The sequence below is a fragment of the Carcharodon carcharias genome (assembly GCF_017639515.1).
Source record: "Carcharodon carcharias isolate sCarCar2 chromosome X unlocalized genomic scaffold, sCarCar2.pri SUPER_X_unloc_15, whole genome shotgun sequence".
Taxonomy (NCBI): Eukaryota; Metazoa; Chordata; class Chondrichthyes; order Lamniformes; family Lamnidae; genus Carcharodon; species Carcharodon carcharias.
Genome location: NW_024470870.1, coordinates 100,760 through 120,522, shown reverse-complemented (window position 1 = coordinate 120,522; position 19,763 = coordinate 100,760). Strand labels below are relative to the sequence as shown.

Genomic DNA, 19,763 nt, shown 5'->3' with positions numbered 1-19,763 from the left:
AGACCAGAACTGTGCACAGTGCTCCGAGTGTGGTCTATCCCAGGGATACGGAGACCGGAACTGTGCACAGTTCTCGAAGTGTGATCTAACCAGTGTATACAGAGACCAGAACTGTGCACAGTGCTCCGAGTGTGGTCTAACCCAGGGATACGGAGACCAGAACTGTGCACAGTGCTCCGAGTGTGGTCTAACCCAGGGATACGGAGACTGGAACTGTGCACAGTGCTCCAAGTGTGGTCTAACCCAGGGATACGGAGACCGGAACTGTGCACAGTGCTCCGAGTGTGGTCTAACCCAGGGATACGGAGACCAGAACTGTGCACAGTGCTCCGAGTGTAGTCTAACCCAGGGATACGGAGACCGGAACTGTGCACAGTGCTCCGAGTGTGGTCTAACAGTGGGATACGGAGACTGGAACTGTGCACAGTGCTCCCAGTGTGGTCTAACCCAGGGATACGGAGACCGGAACTGTGCACAGTGCTCCGAGTGTGGTCTAACCCAGGGATACAGAGACTGGAACTGTGCACAGTGCTCCAAGAGTGGCCTAACCGAGAGACACGGAGACTGTAACTGTGCCCAGAGGTGCAGTTTTGGAATCACAGCATCGTATATATGAACAGCATATATACAGTGTAATTATGTGTTTGATCTCCTCTTGCTTTTCTATGTACTGAGACCATGGGACATTAAACATCTCCCGAGAGCACAGCTAAGGCTTCAGTTTAAAAGCTCATCTGGAAAACAGCGCCTACAATACTGCAGCGCTCCCTCAGCACTGACCCTCCGACAGTGCGGCGCTCCCTCAGCACTGACCCTCCCACAGTGCGGCGCTCCCTCAGCACTGACCCTCCCACAGTGCGGCGCTCCCTCAGCACTGACCCTCCGACAGTGCGGTGCTCCCTCAGCACTGACCCTCCGACAGTGCAGCACTCCCTCAGCGCTGACCCTCCGACAGTGCGGCGCTCCCTCAGCACTGACCCTCCCACAGTGCGGCGCTCCCTCAGCGCTGACCCTCCGACAGTGCAGCGCTCCCTCAGCACTGACCCTCCGACAGCGCGGTGCTCCCTCAGCGCTGACCCCCCGAGAGTACTCTCAGTACTGCTCTGGAGGCCTAGAGTACAGGGCTGAAGTCTCTAGAGTTGAGGCTCGAACCCACTTGACCTTCTGACTTGGAGAGGAGAGGGAGAGAGAGAAGTCCTTCAATCTATGTCCATTAATAAATCATGACTGCTCGTTCAGTGTCTGAGCTGCATTAATGTTTTAATCCCCCTCTGCTACCTTCAGTGTTTAATTTGCTTCATTTGGTGCTCCTGCGCTTTTTATAATCACTCCTTCATGCTGCTTAATTCTATTTTGCTCCATTTCTCTCTCTCCAACTCTATGTCCTCCCTTTCTCTCATTTTCTTTTTCTCACGTTCTGTCTCTTTCTCTCTCTCTGTCCCCTGTTTGTGACTCACTGTCTTTCGTTCTTCATCTGTGTTGGTCTCTTTCTCTGCCTACATGTCTATCTCTCTCACTCTCTCTTTATCTGTGTCACTCTCTCTGTCTGTTTCCCTCTGGTTTGTTTGTGTCTCTGTCTTCCTCTCTGTCTCTCTTTACCTCTCCCTCTGTCTCTCTCTCTCCCTCGCTCTGTTTCTCTCTCTGACTTTCTCTGTCTCTCTCTCCCCATCTCTTTCTCCCTCTCTCTGACTCTCTCTCTCTCTCTCTCCCCCTCTGTTTCTCTCCGTATCTTCTCTCCCTGTATTTCCTCTGTCTCTCTCTCTCTCTGTATTTCCTCTGTCTCTCTCTCTCTCTCTGCCTCTTTCTGTCCCTCTCTCCTTTCTCTCTCTCCCTCTCTCTCCTTCTGCCTCTCCCTGTCCCTCTCTCTCGCTCTGCCTTTCTCTCTCCCTCAGTCTCCTCTCTCTGCGTCTCCTCTCTCTGCGTCTCCTCTCTCTGCGTCCCCTCTCTCTCTCTCTCTTTCTCTCTGTGTCTCCTCACTCTCTCTCTCTCTTTGTCTCCTCTCTCTGCCTGTGTGTCTGTATCTATCTCTGTCTCTCTGTTAGTTGTCCTCTCTATGTCTGTCATTTTTGTGTGTGTGCGCCCCCTTCTACCATTTGTGTGTGTGTGTGTCTCTCTCTCCCTCTGTAGGTCCAAGTCTCTCTGTCTCTGACTGTGTTTCTCTGCATCTGTCTGTGTGTGTCTATCTCTCTATCTTTGTGTGAATCTGTCACCCTCTCACTGCCTCTCTGTGTGCCTCTCTCTCTGTGTTATTCTCTCCGTCTGTCTGTCTGTGTCTCTCCCTTTCACTCTCTCTGTGTCTCTCTCTCTCTCTGCCTCACTGTCTGTGCCTGTGTGTCTTTGTGTGTGTCTCTCTCTTTCTCTCAGTCTCTGTGTCGTTCTCTATTTTTTTCTCTCTCTCTCTGTCCCCCTCTTCCTTGTTATCTGTGTGTGTGTGTCTCTCTCTCTGTCTTTTTGTCTCTATAAGTGTCTGTCTCTCCCTCACTAACTGTGTATGTGTGTCTCTGTGTGTCTCTCTATCTCTGTCTCACTCTGCCTCTCCCTCTCTCTCTGTCACTGTCTATGTTTGTGTGTCTTTTGTGTGTGCCTCTATCTCTCTCTCTCTCTCTGCCACTCTTTCTCACTCTCTGTCTCTCTATCTATCTCTGTCTCACTCTGTCTCTCTCTCTGTCTCCTTCTCCCTGTCTCTCTCTCTGTGTCTCCCTCTCTCTGCCTCTCTCTCTTTGCCTCTCTCTCTCTGTCTGTGTGTGTCTCTCTCTCTCTCTGTCTCTCTCTCTCTCTGTTTCTCTCTCTCTGTCTCTCTCTCTCTGTCATCTTCTCCGTCTCTCTCTCTCCCTGTATCTCCTTCTCTCTGTCTCTCTCTCTGTGTTTCCTTCTCTCTGTCTCTCTCTGCCTGTCTGTGTGTGTGTTTCGCTCTCTCTCTCTCCCTCTCCCCATCTTTTGAAACTTTCTGTGTTGATGTAATGAGTTAATCGGACAGATGAAGAGCTGGTCAGTGTCCCGGATATCAATCCAATCCCTTTCTGCAAACTCCTCTGCACTAAATCAGCACAAACTGCTCCGGTTTTTTTTGAATCTGCTTGGCCCCTGACTGATTTATCGCTGAGTGTCTTGTTATGGATGCGAATGCTGGGTTTTTTACGAGTGTATTTAGTATGTACAGCATGAACTGCGAGATGTAGGCCTCATTTTAATCTCTGTAATGGGTTGCGGAGCAGGTTAATGGAGCAGATCGCAGCTGGGTATCAGTGTGGGTGGGTGTGTGTGTGTATGTGTATGTGTGAGTGAGTGCGTGAATGTGTGTGTTTGTGTGAGCGAATGGTGTTGTGTGAGTGTTTCTGTGTGTGTTTGTGTGAGTGTGTGTATGTGAGTGTGTGTGAATGTGTGGGTGAGTGTGTGTGAATGTGAGAGTGAGTGTGTGTGAGTGTGAGAGTGAGTATGGGTGTGTGTGTGTCTGTGTGTTTGTGTATTGTGAGTGAAAGCGTGTGAATGTGTGAGAGTGAGTATGGGTGTATCTGTGTGAGTGTTTGTGTATGTGTGTGAGTGAGTATGGGTGTGTGTGTGTCTGTGTGAGTGTGTGTATGAGTGTTTGTGTGAGTGTGTGTGAGTGAGTATGAGTGTGTCTCAGTGTGTGTGAGTATGGATGTGTCTGTGTGAGTGAGTATGAGTGTGTCTGTATGAGTGTGTGTGAGTATGGGTGTGTCTGTGTGTGTGTGTGAATATGAGTGTGTCTGCATATGTTTGTGTGTGTGTGAGTGTGAGTGAGTATGAGTGTGTCTGTGTGAGTGTGTCTGTGTGAGTGTGTGTGTGTGTGTGTGTGAGTATGAGTGTGTCTATGTGAGTGTTTGTGTATGTGTGTCTGTGTGAGTGAGTTTGGGTGTGTCTGTGTGAGTGAGTATGAGTGTCAATGTGAGTGTTTGTGTATGTGTGTCTGTGTGAGTGAGTTTGAGTGTGTCTGTGAGTGAGTATGAGTGTTTGTGAGTGTTTGTGTATGTGTGTCTGTGTGAGTATGAGTGTGTCTGTGTGAGTGTGAGTATGAGTGTGTGTGTGAATGTTTGTGTGTGTGAGTGAGTATGAGTGTGTCTGTGTGAGTGTTTGTGTGTGTGAGTGAGTATGAGTGTGTCTGTGTGCGTGTTTGTGTGTGTGAGTATGAGCGTGTCTGTGTGAGTGTTTGTGTGAGTGAGTATGAGTGTGTCTGTGTGACTGTGTGTGTGAGTGAGTATGCGTATGTCTGTGTGAGTGTGAGTATGAGTGTGTGTGTGAGTGAGTATGAGTATGTCTATGTGAGTGTTTGTGTATGTGTGTGTGAGTGAGTATCAGTGTGTCTGTGTGAGAGTATCAGTGTGTCTATGTGAATGTTTGTGTATGTGTGTGTGTATGAGTGTGTCTGTGTGAGTCTGAGTGAGTATGAGTGTGTGAGTGAGTATGAGTGTGTCTATGTGAGTGTTTGTATGTGTGTGTGAGTGTTTGTGTATGTGTGTCTGTGTGAGTGAGTATGAGTGTGTCTATGTGAGTGTTTGTGTATGTGTGTGTGTGTGTGTGTGTGAGTGTTTGTGTATGTGTGTCTGTGTGAGTGAGTATAAGTGTGTCTGTGTGAGGGTTTGTGTGTGAGTGTGTCTGTGTGAGTGTATGTGTGTGTGAGTATGAGCTTGTCTGTGTGAGTGTTTGTGTGTGTGAGTATGAGTGTGTCTGTGTGTGTTTGTGTGTGAGTGAGTATGAGTGTGTCTGTGCGTGTGTGTGAGTGAGTAGGAGTGTGTCTGTGTGTGTGTTTGAGTGTGTCTGTGTGAGTGTGTGTGTGTGTGAGTGAGAATGAGTGTGTCTGTGTGTGTGTGAGTGAGAATGAGTGTGTCTGTGTGAGTGAGTATGAGTGTGTCTGTGTGTGCGTGTGAGTGAGTATGAGTGTGTCTGTGTGAGTGTGTATGAGTGTGTGTGTGTGTGTGAGTGAGTATGAGTGTGTCTGTGTGAGTGTTTGTGTGTGAGTGAGTATGAGTGTTTCTGTGTGTGTGTGTGTGTGTGTGTGTGTGTGTGAGTGAGTATGTGTGTCTGTGTGAGTGTTTGTGTATGTGTGTGTGTGTTTGTGTATGTGTGTCTGTGTGAGTGAGTATGAGTGTGTCTGTGTGTATGTGAGTATCGGTGTGTCTATGTGTGTGTTTGTGTATGTGTGTCTGTGTGAGTGAGTATGAGTGTGTCTGTGTGAGTGTTTGTGTAAGTGTGTGAGTGTGTCTGTGTGAGTGTGTGTGTGTGTGTGTGTGTGTGTGTGAGTGAGTATGAGTGTGTTTGTGTGTGTGTGTGTGTGAGTGAGTATGAGTGTGTCTGTGTGAGTGTGTCTGTGTGAGTGAGTGTGTGTGTGTGTGTGTGTGTGTGTGTGTGTGTGAGTGAGTATGAGTGTGTCTGTGTGAGTGTGTGTGTGTGAGTATGAGTGTGTCTGTGTGAGTGTGTGTGTGTGAGTGAGTATGAGTGTGTCTGTGTGAGTGTGTCTGTGTGAGTGAGTGTGAGTGTGTCTGTGTGAGTGTGTGTGTGTGAGTGAGTGTGAGTGTGTCTGTGAGTGTGTGTGTGTGTGAGTGAGTGTGAGTGTGTCTGTGTGAGTGTGTGTGTGTGAGTGAGTGTGAGTGTGTCTGTGTGAGTGTGTCTGTGTGAGTGTGTGTGTATGAGTGAGTGTGAGTGTGTCTGTGTGAGTGAGTATGAGTGTGTCTGTGTATGTGTCTGTGTGAGTGTGTCTGTGTATGTGTCTGTGTGAGTGTGTGTGTGTGTGTGTGTGAGTGAGTAAGTATGAGTGTGTCTGTGTGAGTGAGCGAGCTACAAGAGCTCAGTTGACACACAGCACACAGGCAAGGCAGCGCCATTGGAGGCTCGAGTTCTGCTTCATTGGAATAAAATTTGATTTGAATGATAATTTACATGCTCTACCCCATTACAGCTCAGCTCTGCTATAAACATGTTCTCCCTGTCAGAGACAGGACTGAGTATTCCTGGCAATGGTGTGCATGTCTGTGCATGTGTGTGTGCGCGTGTGTGCACATGCATGCGTGTGTATGTGTGTCTGTCTGCCTGTGTGTGTATGTTTGTGTGCGCACATGCGTGTGTGTGCACATGTGACATGCATGTGTGTGCTTTCTGTGTCTAACCCCCATCAACATCCTGGGGGTTACCATTGACCAGAAACTGAACTGGGACCAGCCATATAAACACTGTGGCTACAAGAGCAGGTCAGAGGCTGGGAATCCTGCGGAGAGTCACTCACCTCCTGACTAACCCCCCAACAAAGTCTGTCCACCATCTACAAGGCACAAGTCAGGAGTGGGATGGGACACTCCCCACTCGCCTGGATGAGTGCGGCTCCCACAACACTCGAGAAGCTCGATACCATCCAGGACAAAGCAGCCCCCCCGCTCGATGGGGCACCCCATCCACAAACATTCACTCCCTCCACCACCACCACCGACGCACAGGGGCAGCAGTGTGTGTACCATCTACAAGATGGACTGCAGCAACTCGCCAAGGCTCCTTCGACAGCGCCGCCCAAACCCACCACCTCTACCATCTAGAAGGACCAGGGCAGCAGACACATGGGGAACACCACCGCCTGCAAGTTCCCCTCCCGAGCCGCTCACCATCCCGACTTGGGAATATATCGGCCGTTCCTTCACTGTCGCTGGGTCAAAATCCTGGAACTCCCTCCCTAACAGTGCTGTGGGTGTACCTACACCACACAGACAAAATCCTGGAACTCCCTCCCTAACAGCGCCGTGGGTGTACCTACACCACATGGGACAAAATCCTGGAACTCCCTCCCTAACAGCGCCGTGGGTGTACCTACACCACACGAGACAAAATCCTGGAACTCCCTCCCTAACAGCGCTGTGGGTGTACCTACACCACGCGGGGACTGCAGCGGTTCAAGAAGGCGGTTAACTTCCCCACCTTCTCAAGGGGGCAATTAGGGATGGGCAATAAATGCTGGGTCCAGCCCAGCGACACCCACAAACCCGTGAATGAATTATTTTTTTAAAAACCAGGAAGGCCGTCCCAACACTCGTTATTGTTTAAACCCGTGGGACTAAAAGGGGACAATGACAGGTACGGGTAAGGGATTGACTGAGGTACAGGGTTTTATCAGTGAACCATTGTTGATCAGGCTGGATGCTGATACATGGTGGTGCTCCCCGGCTTTTTCGCCACTACTCTTTTTCATATATAGCAGCAACTTATATCAATGAATAAGGTAGATAGGAAACTAAGTGGCGTAGAGGGCCAAGGGAGTCTGCAAAGCGTCTTGGACAGGTTAAGCAAGCGGGCAAAAGATTAGCGGATGGAGTATTAGGTGGGGGGAAATGCGAACATGTCCACTTTGGTGGGAAGACCAGAAAGGCAGCACGTTATTTAAACAGAGAGAGAGGGATGGCAGAACTCTGAGGTACGGAGGGATCTGGGCGTCCTGGTACTCCAGCCACAAAAAGTTGATACGCAGGTGCAGCGAGTGATGGGGAGGGCGAATGGAGTGGTTGCTGTTTATTGCGAGGGGGATGGGGATATATGAGTGGGGAGGTTTTACTACAACTGTACAGGGCGTTGGTGAGACGCCCGGTCTCCTTACTTAAGGGAGGGGGGTAACGTACTGGCATTGGGGGCCGTTCGGAGAAGGTTCACTCGGCCGATCCCTGGGACGAAGGGGGGTTTGTCTCACGGGGAAAGGTTGAGCAGGTTGGGCCCTGGACCCGTTGGGAGTTTAGGAGAACGAGAGGTGATCTTATCGAAGCATAGAAGATTCTGAGGGGAGGGCGTGGTGGCACTCGACAGGGTGGATGCTGGGAGGGATGTTTCCCCACCACCCCCCCCCACGCCTCATGAGGGAACCTAGAATGAGGGGGGAGGGGGCACAGTTTCAGAATAAGGGGTCCCCTGTTGAAGACGGAGATGGGGATAATCTTTATCTCTTGGGGTGGGTGGGGTCGTGAGTGTTTGGACCTCTCTTCCCCAGAAGGGTGAGGGGGCTGGGTCAATGAATGTTTTTAAGGCAGGGGTGGATAGATTCTTGACCAGCAAGGGAGACAAAGGGCGATCGGGGTTGGGGGGGGTGAAGCGGGGGGGGTGGTGGTGGTGGTGAAGCGGGGGGTGGTGGTAGGCGGGAATATGGACTTTTGGTTACAATCGGATCAGCCACGATCTTATTGAGTGGGGGGGGCACAGCAGGCTCGAAGGGGGCCTACTCCTGCTCCTAACCCGTACATAGCTCTCACTCGCAGGCATGCGGGGCAGGATTGCAAACAGGAAAACAGTGGGGTGGACGATGATGGGCTCCAGGAGGGACGCAGGCAGCCTGGTGGTGTGGGTGGGCGCGTGGCAGGTGGAATTTAACATAGAAACACAGGAACTAGGAGCAGGAGGAGGCCATTCGGCCCTTCGAGCTCTGCTCCGCCATTCATTATGATCATGGCTCATTGTCCAACTCGGTAGCCTGCTCCCGCTTTCTCCCCATACCCTTTGATCCCTTCCACCCCAAGAGCTACATCTAACTCCTTCTGGAAAACACACAATGTTTTGGTCTCAGCTACTGTCTGTGGTAGTGAATCCCACAGGCTCACCACTCTCAGGGTGAAGACATTTCTCCTCATCTCAGTCCTAAATGGTCTACCCCGTGTCCTCAGACTGTGACCCCTGGTTCTGGACTCCCCCCACCCCCACCATCAGGAACATCCTTCCTGCATCTACCCTGTCTAGTCCTGTTTATAGGTTTCTATCAGATCCCACCCCTCATTCTTCTGAACTCCAGCAAATATGATCCTAACCGACTCAATCTCTCCTCACGTGTCAGTCCCACCAGCCCAGGAATCAGTCGCTGCACTCCCTCTGTAGCAAGTACATCCTTCCTCAGATAAGGAGACCAAACCTGCGCACAGTATTCCAGGTGTGGTCTCACCAAGGCCCTGTACAATTGCAGCAAGACATCCCTGTTCCTGTACCTGACTCCTCTGGCTACGAAGGCCAACATACCGTTGGCCGCCTTTACTGCCTGCGGGACCTGCAGTGCTTAACACAGAGGGGGGCGCAGAGGCCTACGATTTGGTGGGAAGGATGAGGCAAAGCAGTGGAGAAGGCAGAGCGCAATTTCAAACCGGGGTACAGGAACAGAGGGAGCCGGGGGGAATCTGCGGGCGCAGATCGTTCGAGGACATTCGCTCGCGATGGGGGGGCGGGGGAGGTGGTGGGGTTGGGTGGGACTCGCCAGCTGGGCTGGCTTTTCTTGCCCTCCGCCCCCCTAACTGCCCCCTTGAGCTGAGTGTCTCACTCGGCCGTTAGAAAGCCGGGGCGGGTGGAAGGGGGGGCAGTTCAAGAGTCAGCCCTGTCGCCGGGAAGGGGTCTGGAGTCACGTGCAGGTCCAGGCTGGGTGGGTGTGGCGGGTTTCCCTTCCCTGACTGGACGTTGGTGAACCAGGCAGGGTTTTTAATGACAATCGAAGCCCCCCCACCTCACCACCACCCCAGTCCCAGGGACCAATCTAGCGACCCCCTTCGCTGCACAGCCTCCAACCTTCACTGCACCGTCTCCCAGCGCAGGTACATCCTTTCTTAAGTGCGGAGACCAGAACTGCGCACAGTGCTCCAGGTGTGGTCACGCCAAAACCCTCTACAACTGGAGCCAGACTTCTTTACTCCTGCTCTCCCATCCCCTGGCAACTCACCATTCACCTTCCTCAACGCTCGCTGCACCTGCTCCCGAACGCTCCAGGTTCCTCGAACCAGCCCCCAGCCGAGTCTCTCTGAGGCCTGCGGGTCCCACAGCTTCTAGGAGATGCTCTGCTTTTCTATCCTTAGGACCAATGTGAATAACTTCGCTCAGCCCCACGTTACAATCCGTCTGCCACCTTCACTTACCCGGGTCCGTGTCTCTCCACGGACTCTCGGTGTCCTCCACACAGCTTACCTTCCCTCCTAACCGGGTACAGCCAGCAATCGTGGACACATTCCTCCCTGCCTCATCATCAGAGTCATTAATACAGATTGTAAATAGCTACAACCCTCCCTATCTCTGTAACCTCCTCCAGCCCCTACACCCCTCCCTATCTCTGTAACCTCCTCCAACCCCTACACCCCTCCCTATCTCTGTAACCTCCTCCAACCCCTACACCCCTCCCTATCTCTGTAACCTCCTCCAACCCCTACACCCCTCCCTATCTCTGTAAACTCCTCCAGCCCCTACAACCCTCCCTATCTCTGCAACCTCCTCCAGCCCCTACAACCCTCGCTACCTCTGTAACCTCCTCCAGCCCCTTACGGCCCTCTGAGGTCTCTGCTCTCCTCCAATCCCGCCCTCTCTCTCCCAAACCTCCCGATTCCCGTCGCTCCGCCATTGGCGGCCGTGCCTTCAGCTGCCTGAGGCCTCTGAGCTCTCTGTATTTGGCTCTCTAAACCTCTCCACTTCTCTCTCTCTATCTCTGTCTGTCTGTCTCTCTCTCTCTCTCTCTCTCACACCTCCTTTCAGACACTCCTTAAAACTGACCTCATGTCTCATTACATTACTCGCGGGTCAAATATTGTCTGATCAATGCTCCGACGTTCCATCCTGGGGATGTTTTCCAAAGTTAAAGGCAACGTATAAATGCAATTTGTTTAGTCCTGCCTCGATATGCGTGTGTGTTAACCTCTAAAGGGACTCAGCTTGTATCCTCACTGTCCCGGTGGGGTGGTGGGGGAGGTTCAGGGGGGAGATTCTCCCTCTTGGAACCTAATTTTTAAAATCTGTTTCTCGCCTTCTGCTGTTAGGAGGTAGTGGAGCCGGCAAACTGGGAGCTCACGTCAAGCACCGCGTCTCGAAAAGTGGACCTCGAACCGGAGAGCGATTCAGCACCGAGGTGGGTCCCACCGCTGACTGTCAACATGACGCATGGGAATGGGGTTACTTCACTCCGCACGGTCCCCATCAAACACTCCCAGGACAGGTACAGCACGGGGTTAGATACAGAGTAAATCTCCCTCTACACTGTCCCCATCAAACACTCCCAGGACAGGTACAGCACGGGGTTAGATACAGAGTAAATCTCCCTCTACACTGTCCCCATCAAACACTCCCAGGACAGGTACAGCACGGGGTTAGATACAGAGTAAAGCTTCCTCTACACCGTCCCCATCAAACACTCCCAGGACAGGTACAGCACGGTGTTAGATACAGAGTAAATCTCCCTCTACACTGTCCCCATCAAACACTCCCAGGACAGGTACAGCACGGGGTTAGATACAGAGTAAAGGTCCCTCTACACCGTCCCCATCAAACACTCCCAGGACTGGTACAGCACGGGGTTAGATACAGAGTAAAGCTCACTCTACACTGTCCCCATCAAACACTCCCAGGACAGGTACCGCAAGGGGTTAGATACTGGATAAAGCTTCATTTAAATAGGGGGCTCTGCACTGTCGGAGGGTCAGTGCTGAGGGAGCGCCGCACTGTCGGAGGGTCAGCGCTGAGGGAGAGCTGCGCTGTCGGAGGGTCAGTGCTGAGGGAGTGCCGCACTGTCGGAGGGTCAGTGCTGAGGGAGAGCTGCGCTGTCGGAGGGTCAGTGCTGAGGGATCGCCGCACTGTCGGAGGGTCAGTACTGAGGGAGCGCCGCACTGTCGAAGGGTCAGTGCTGAGGGAGCGCCGCACTGTCGGAGGGTCAGTGCTGAGGGAGAGCCGCACTGTCGGAGGGTCAGTGCTGAGGGAGAGCCGCACTGAGGGAGGGTCAGTGCTGAGGGAGCTACGCGCTGTCGGAGGGTCAGTGCTGAGGCAGCGCCGCACTGTGGGAGGGTCAGTGCTGAGGGAGAGCCGCACTGTGGGAGGGTCAGTGCTGAGGGAGCGCCGCACTGTCGGAGGGTCAGTGCTGAGGGAGAGCCACACTGTCGGAGGGTCAGTGCTGAGGGAGTGCCGCACTGTGGGAGGGTCAGTGCTGAGGGAGCGCCGCACTGTGGGAGGGTCAGCGCTGAGGGAGCGCCGCACTGTGGGAGGGTCAGTGCTGAGGGAGAGCCGCACTGTCGGAGGGTCAGTGCTGAGGGAGTGCCGCACTGTGAGAGGGTCAGTGCTGAGGGAGAGCCGCACTGTCGGAGGGTCAGTGCTGAGGGAGAGCCGCACTGTCGGAGGGTCAGTGCTGAGGGAGCGCCGCACTGTGGGAGGGTCAGTGCTGAGGGAGCGCCGCACTGTGGGAGGGTCAGCGCTGAGGGAGCGCCGCACTGTGGGAGGGTCAGTGCTGAGGGAGCGCCGCACTGTGGGAGGGTCAGTGCTGAGGGAGCGCCGCACTGTGGGAGGGTCAGCGCTGAGGGAGCGCCGCACTGTGGGAGGGTCAGTGCTGAGGGAGCGCCGCACTGTTGGACGGTCACTAGATTGGTCCCTGGGATGAGGCGGGGTGGGGGTGGGGGTGTCCGATGATGAGGGGCTGAGTGAACTGGGCTGATATTCCCTGGAGTTTGGAAGAACGAGAGGCGATCCCATCGAAACCTACAAGAACCTGAAGGGGTTTGACCGGGTGGACGATGGGAGATCGGTCCCGCTGGTCGGGGGAGTCTAAAACACGGGAGTGAGGGTGGGGGGCACAGTCTCAGGATAAGGGGCCAGTCGTTCAGGACTGAGACGAGGAGAAATGTCTTCGCTCAAAGGGTTGAGAATCTTTGCAATTCTCTACCTCAAGGGGACGATCCATTGGTGAAGACATTTGAGGCTGGGGTAGAGGGATTTTTGGGCTCCGGGGGCGGGGGGAGGGGGTGGTGGGGAATCGAGGGGGGCGGGGGGAGCGGAAAGTTGGGTAGAAGCCCCCCCCGGGGTCAGGGGCGATAGTACTAAATGGTGGGGCGGGTTTGAGGGTCCAGACAGACTCCTGCTGCCCCTGCTCCTTTATGTTTGAGGCAGTGGGGGCACCAAGACGATGGGGAAGCGAGGCAAGGTTGGTGGTGGGTGGTGGGGAGGGGTGGGTGTGGGAACGCCTGTGGGATGTTCCGGTACCCGGAGCACTGTGCCTCCCGCTGCAAAGCGGTTCATTTCCCCCTGAGCGAGCTGTTCAGACTGCGGCACGGGCCCCTTCGCAAAGTGTGGAATAGAGAGGCCCAGAGTCCGAGCGCTGTCTAAAGGTGCCTCTGCCGGAGGAGGGAGGGAGGGAGAGAGACAGAGAGAGAGAGAGAGAGAGAGCGAGCGAGTGAGCAGCGGCGGTGAAGATATACGGCGCTGTCAGAATGTTCCAGGAGCAATTTTCAGCATCATTAGACACTCTGTGTTCTGCGGGGCTGGAGGAAGTCATTTGTGAATAAAATTTGATTGAAGTGCTGTTTGATGATAATGAATCAGGGATGTCATTTAACATACGCAACTTTGTTCTCTCTCTCTCTCCATCTCAATCTCCCTCTGTCGTTGCCTCGGTTTCTATATCTCTCTCTCACCCTCTTTCCCACTTTCTCTCCCTTCATCTCTTGATTTCACTTTGCCTGTGTGGCCCCCTCTCTATTTCTTTTTCTCTCTCTTTTTCCTGTCTCTCCGATTTACTCTGTCTCCAAATCTCTCCATCCATCTCTGAAACTGTTACCCTGTGCTGTGTCTCCGCCCCCCTCCCCCACCGCCTCTCCCTCTCTCGCTCCCTCTCTGGTCCTCTGTCTCTCTCTCTGTGTCACTGTCTCTCTCTCACTTCCTCTCACGCTCTTTGTGTCTCTCTCACTTTTTCTGTCTCTCTTCTCTCTCTCTTCCTCTTTCTCTCTGTTTTTCTCTGTCTCTTTCTCTGTTTTTCTCTGTCTCTTTCTCTCTGTCTCTCTTCCTCTTTCTCCCTGTCCTCCCTGTCTCTCACACTCTTTTCCTCTTTCTCTTGTGTGTCTCTTTTTCTCTGTCTCTTTTTCACCCTGTCTCTCCTCTCTCTGTCTCGCCTCCTCTTTGTCACTTACACTCTCTCTGTGTCTGTCTCTCTCCTTCTTTCTGTCCCTCTCTGTCTCTTGTCTTTCTCTCTCGGTCACTGTCTGTCTGTCTCTGTCTCTTTTTCTCTCTTTACTCTGTCTCTCTCTCTCCCTCTCTGTCTCTCTCTGTCTCTCTTTTGCTCTGTCTCTCTCTGTCTCTCATTCTGTCTCTCTTCTCCTTCTCTCTATCTCTCTCACTCTCTGTCTGCCTTTCTCTGCCTCTCACACCCTCTCTTTCTCTGTCCCTGTATCTTCCTCTCGCTTTCTCTCTCATTCTCTCTGTCTGTTGCCCTTTCTGTCTTTCTTTATCGCACTCTCTGCCCTGTTTTTACTGTCTCTCTCTGTCTCCCTCTCTCTGTCTCTCTCTCTATCTATCCCTCTCTCTGTCTTTCACTCTGCCTCTCTCTCTCTTTCTCTCTCACTCTCTCATTTTCTCTCTCTCTCTCTCACTCCCTGTCTGTCTCTCTCTCTTTCTCTCCGTCTCTGTCTTCCTGCCTCTCTCTCACACTGTCTCAATCTCTCTTCCTCTGTGTCTCTCTCACACTTTCTCTCTCATTCGCTCTTCCTCTCTCCCTCTGCTTCTCTTCTCTTTCTCTCTCTGTCTCTGTCCCTCACGCTCACTCTGCCTCTCTCTTTATCTCTCATACTCTCCCCCCATCTCTCTGTCTGTCTTTCTCTGGTCCCTGTCTCTCTCTCTCTCTCTCTTCCTCTACCTCTCTCTTTCTCACTTTCTCTCTCATTCTCTCTTCCTGACTCTTTCTCTCTCTTTCTCAGATCCACAGAACCCAGAGGCCCCAGGCCAGCAGAGGCTGGCTTGGACGATGGCTTTCAGAAAGGGGCGGAGAGAAATCCCCCTGATGAGCTGTGGAAGAAGTGCCCAATCTGTAAGCACCGATTCCCGGACACCTTTGGAAAGCAGGCGTTGGAGCATCACATCGATAGTCACTTTTTCTTCAGCACCAGCGATCCCTTCATCTTCCAGTGACCCAGCATCCTGCTGCCTTCCCGTCTGCCTGTCTCTCTCTCCCTCCCTTTCTCCATTTCTCTCTCCCTCTCTCTTCTGTGCTCTCTCTATCTCTCCCCGTCTCCCTCCACTCTCTCTCTCCCTCCATCTCGCCCATCTCTGTTGCCCCGTCTCTCTTCTGCATTCTCTCTGACCATCTTTCCTCTTCTCTTCCCTCATCTCTTTCGCCCTCTCTCTCTACTTTCTGGTCATTCCTTCTCCCCATCTCCCCACCCCCCCCCCCAACCCCACCTCCCTCTCTCCTCCTCTCTCCCCCTCCATCTCTCCTCCTCACTCCCCTTCTCTATCACTCTCCCTCTCTATCTCTCTCCCTCTCTATCTCTTCCCCCCCTCTCTACCCCTCTTTCCCTCCCACTCTCTCTCCCTCTCCCCATCTCTGCCCTCTTTCACTATTCCCTATCTCTCCCCCTCTCATGCTCTCTCCCCTCCATCTCTCTTTCCTCCTCTCTCTCCCTCTCCCCCTCTCTCTCTCTCCCCTTTTTCTCTCTCCCATGCAAAAATCGTTCCCTTCATCCTTAACTTCCAACTCCGGTCCATCCTGATGCTGAACTCCAAACACAGTGAAAAAGGATGTGGGACTCCCTCAGCACTGACCCTCCAACAGTGCCGCATTCCCTCTGTACTGACCCACTGACAATGCTACACTCCCTCAGCACTGACCCTCTGACAGCACATGCACCCTTAGTACTGACCCTCCGACAGTGCGGCGCTCCCTCAGTACTGACCCTCCGACAGCGTGGCACTCCCTCAGCACTGACCCTCCGACAGTGCGGCTCTCCCTCAGCACTGACCCTCCGACAGTGCGGCGCTCGCTCAGTACTGACCCTCCGACAGTGCGGCTCTCCCTCAGCACTGACCCTCCAACAGTGCCGCATTCCCTCTGTACTGACCCACTGACAATGCTACACTCCCTAAGTACTGACCCTTTGACAGCACATGCACCCTTAGTACTGACCCTCCGACAGTGCGGCGCTCCCTCAGTACTGACCCTCTGACAGCACATGCACCCTCAGTACTGACCCTCCGACAGTGCGGCGCTCCCTCAGTACTGACCCTCCGACAGCGTGGCACTCCCTCAGCACTGACCCTCCAACAGGGCGGTGCTCCCTCAGCGCTGACCCTCCGACAGTGCGGCTCTCCCTTAACGCTGACCCTCCGACAGTGCGGCTCTCCCTCAGCACTGACCCTCCGACAGGGCGGTGCTCCCTCAGCGCTGACCCTCTGGCAGTGCTGCACTCCCTCGGCACTGACCCTCTGACAGGAAGTGTACCCTCGTTACTGACTCTCCGAGAGTGCAGCGCTCCCTCAGTACTGACCCTCCGACAGTGCGGCTCTCCCTCAGCACTGACCCTCCGACAGTGCGGCTCTCCCTCAGCACTGACCCTCCGACAGTGCGGCTCTCCCTCAGCGCTGATCATCCGACAGTGCGGCGCTCCCTCAGCACTGACCCTCCCACAGTGCGGCGCTCCCTCAGTGCTGACCCTCCCACAGTGTGGCGCTCCCTCAGCGCTGACCCTCCGACAGTGCGGCGCTCCCTCAGCGCTGACCCTCCGACAGTGCGGCGCTCCCTCAGCGCTGACCCTCCGACAGTGCGGCACTCCCTCAGCACCCAGCCCTGTGACGTGTGCTGATTTGATACAACCTGTGGGCAAAGTTGCTGCGGGTGATGCCTCACAGTGCCCCCTTGCGAGGGTACCAAGTATGTGAAGCTGGTCTGACTCTGAGAGACGGCATTCAGTGGGGTTCTGGAGGTGTGGTTGCATGCAACATCCACAAATCGCTTCAACAAGCTGCCAGTGTTGTTTTCCCTCTGTCCTCCAATTTACCTTACCAACTGCCTCGGCTCCTTCATCTTAAAATACTTGAGTTATTCTTGCCCCACACGACTTGTTTGTTGACTGTAGATCTCTTGGGCATAAAAATGTCTTGTATAAAATAAAACCTGTATGAAACGTTTTTTTTGTTTCACACATCGATTTCTTTTACAGACTCGAGGTGAAATTCTGCCGCCCATTCGCATTGGGGGTGGTGAATTTGCTTTTGTTATTGGGATTGTAGGATGCTGGCATCGCTGGCTCGGCCAGCATTTATTTACCCGTCCCTAAATGCCCCTCGTTCATAGGGCATTTAAGAGTTAACCACATTGCTGTGGGTCCGAAGACACCGGGTAAGGGGGCATTGGTGAACCAGATGGGGTTTTTCACCACAATCGGCAATGGGTTCGCAGTCATCGCCAGACTTTTAATTCGAGATTTTTTTGTTCAGTTCACTGTCCGCCGGGGTGGGGTTCAAGCCCGGGTCCCCCGGAGCCCAGCGAGAATACCACTGTGCCTTTCTACTGCCTCCTTTGAAACCGCAAAGCCTGAGGTTGGTTGCAAGATGACGCAGCCTGAGGTCAGTCAGAGTTCAATTGCATTTGCTTGCTTGGGGGAGGTTGGGTGGATTCTGTGTAAATTTCCTACTCCAGGTCCAGCATGCAAGCACTCCCCTTGCCAACGACAGGTCCGATTTGTAACGCACTGGTGCGAAGTCACTTTCATGCGTTTTGTATGGAGTGCAACTCCCTGTTTATGAAACATCTACAAAAGAGTAAAACTCCCCAAAACCTTTCACAGCCATGTTCATCAAACAGGATTTGACACCAAGCCATGTATGGAACACTTAGGGACCGGTGAACAAAATCTCGGTCTGAAAGGGAGGTTCTATGGAGCGTCTTAAAAGAGGAGAGAGAAAGAGAGGGAGGCGGAGAGCTTTAGAGAGGGAATTCCAGAACTGGGGGCCCAGGCAGCCGAAAGCACGGCTGCCAATGGTGGTGTGATGGAAATGGGGGGATGAGCAAAGGGCCAGAATTGGAGGAGCGCAGAGACCTTAGAGGGTTGTGGGGGCTGGAGGAGGTTACAGAGATAGGGTTGTAGGTGCTGGGGGAGATTACAGAGATAGGGAGGTTTGTAGGGACGGAGGAGGTTACAGAGAGGGAGGATTGTAGGGGCTGGAGGAGGTTACAGAGATAGGGAGGGTTGTAGGGGCTGGAGGACGTTACAGAGATAGGGAGGGTTGTAGGGGGCTGGAGGTGGTTACAGAGATAGGGAGGGTTGTAGGGGCTGGAGGTTACAGAGATAGGGAGGGTTGTAGGGGGCTGGAGGAGGTTACAGAGATAGGGAGGGGTGTGGGGGCTGGAGGAGGTTACAGAGATAGGGAGGGGTGTAGGGGCTGGAGGACGTTACAGAGATAGGGAGGGTTGTAGGGGCTGGAGGTTACAGAGATAGGGAGGGTTGTAGGGGGCTGGAGGAGGTTACAGAGATAGGGAGGGGTGTGGGGGCTGGAGGAGGTTACAGAGATAGGGAGGGGTGTGGGGGCTGGAGGAGGTTACAGAGATAGGGAGAGTTGTAGGGGGCTGGAGGAGGTTACAGAGATAGGGAGGGTTGTAGGGGCTGGTGCAGGTTACAGAGATAGGGAGGTGGGATGAGGAGCACATGAAGAATTCGAACGTGGCGACGAGAATGTTGAATTGGTGTTGGTGACGGACCGGGAGCAGGGTTGAGAGAGCGGGGGAGTTGAAGTGGGCGGGAAAGGGGCGGGGTGGGTTGGAGCCTCTCCTGGTCACCTCACAGCTTTAGCCCCAGGGTTGGTCATTTCGACGAGCCCCGCACGCCCTCCCAGGCCAGCGTGTCCTTCCTCAGGACGCAGTGGATGGGACCAAAAGCAGTCGGGGGAGGGGGTTGGTGAGGGAGTGGGTGTGTGAGGGAGGGAGTGGGGTGCGGATAGGGAGCGGCCGCTGTGGTGGGGCACAGAGGAGGTCTAGAGCCAGAGCGAGTGGACCATAGTGACGGCTGGGTGCTCGATGATGACCAGCGGGGAGCGTGGCCACGTCTGGTGCTCCTTTAAGTGTCCTCCATGCCTTTACAGCCCAAACATTGCCAAGGTGGCCAGCAGCCAGCATTAACTACAGCGGAGATGGGCCAATTAACAGGAAGTTTTTTACGAGTTCCATATATCACAGTGTCATCACTCTGTAGCAGGCCCATTTATCAGAGCACTGGAGAAAATATTCCCCTCGATCGATAGGATAGGGTTTAGTGATGGAATCCAATCAATATTCCATTATTTAAGAATACATTAGTGGTGCTGAGTGTGTGTGTGCATGCAGTGCACCGAGCGACCCCTGCACAGTGGGGGGTGAGCCGCCTTCTTGAGCTGCTGCGGTCCCCGTGATGTAGGTACACCCACGGCGCTGTTAGGGAGGGAGTTCCAGGATTTTGACCCGGCGACAGTGAAGGAACGGCCGATTATATTTCCAAGTCGGGGTGGTGAGTGCCTCGGGAGGGGGAACTTGCAGGTGGTGGTGTTCCCCATGTGTCTGCTGCCCTCGTCCTTCTAGATGGTAGAGGTGGTGGGTTTCGGCAGTGCTGTCGAAGGAGCCTTGGTGTGTTGCTGCAGTGCATCTTGTAGATGGTACACACACTGCTGCCCCTGTGCGTCGGTGGTACAGGGAGTGAATGTTTAAAGACTTTGCTGCAAGGGGTTGGTTCCATGTAGGGATAAAGTTAATCAATCATCCATTCTCCTTGATTGCCTGTCCGCCCCCCTTACCCAAATGTGCAAAGGGAAACAAAAATGCTACAAGGCCTTATGCCCAGGACAGGTACAGCACGGGGTTAGATACAGAGTAAAGCTGCCTCTACACCGTCCCCATCAAACGCTCCCAGGACAGGTACAGCACGGGGTTAGATACAGAGTAAAGCTCCCTCTACACTGTCCCCATCAAACACTCCCAGGACAGGTACAGCATGGGGTTAGATACAGAGTAAATCTCCCTCTACACTGTCCCCAAAAACACTCCCAGGACA

At 53.5% G+C, this 19,763-nt stretch overlaps 1 protein-coding gene across 5 annotated transcripts in view; it reads left to right on the top strand.

Annotated features, from left to right (window-relative positions):
- The window catches only part of LOC121275079 (calcium-binding and coiled-coil domain-containing protein 1-like), a 49,968-nt gene extending 34,942 nt beyond the window's left edge, over positions 1-15,026 (top strand). For 2 of the 5 annotated variants that reach the window (XM_041182485.1, XM_041182483.1), the window contains 2 exons: positions 10,758-10,933; positions 14,667-15,026. In XM_041182485.1, coding sequence (XP_041038419.1) covers positions 10,758-10,933; positions 14,667-14,877 — 387 coding nt within the window. In that variant the 3' untranslated portion in view covers positions 14,878-15,026. The remainder of the gene's footprint in view (positions 1-10,757; positions 10,934-14,666) is intronic. The other 3 variants (XM_041182484.1, XM_041182487.1, XM_041182486.1) reach the window with 3 other exon arrangements.
- The last annotated feature ends 4,737 nt before the right edge of the window (positions 15,027-19,763 follow it).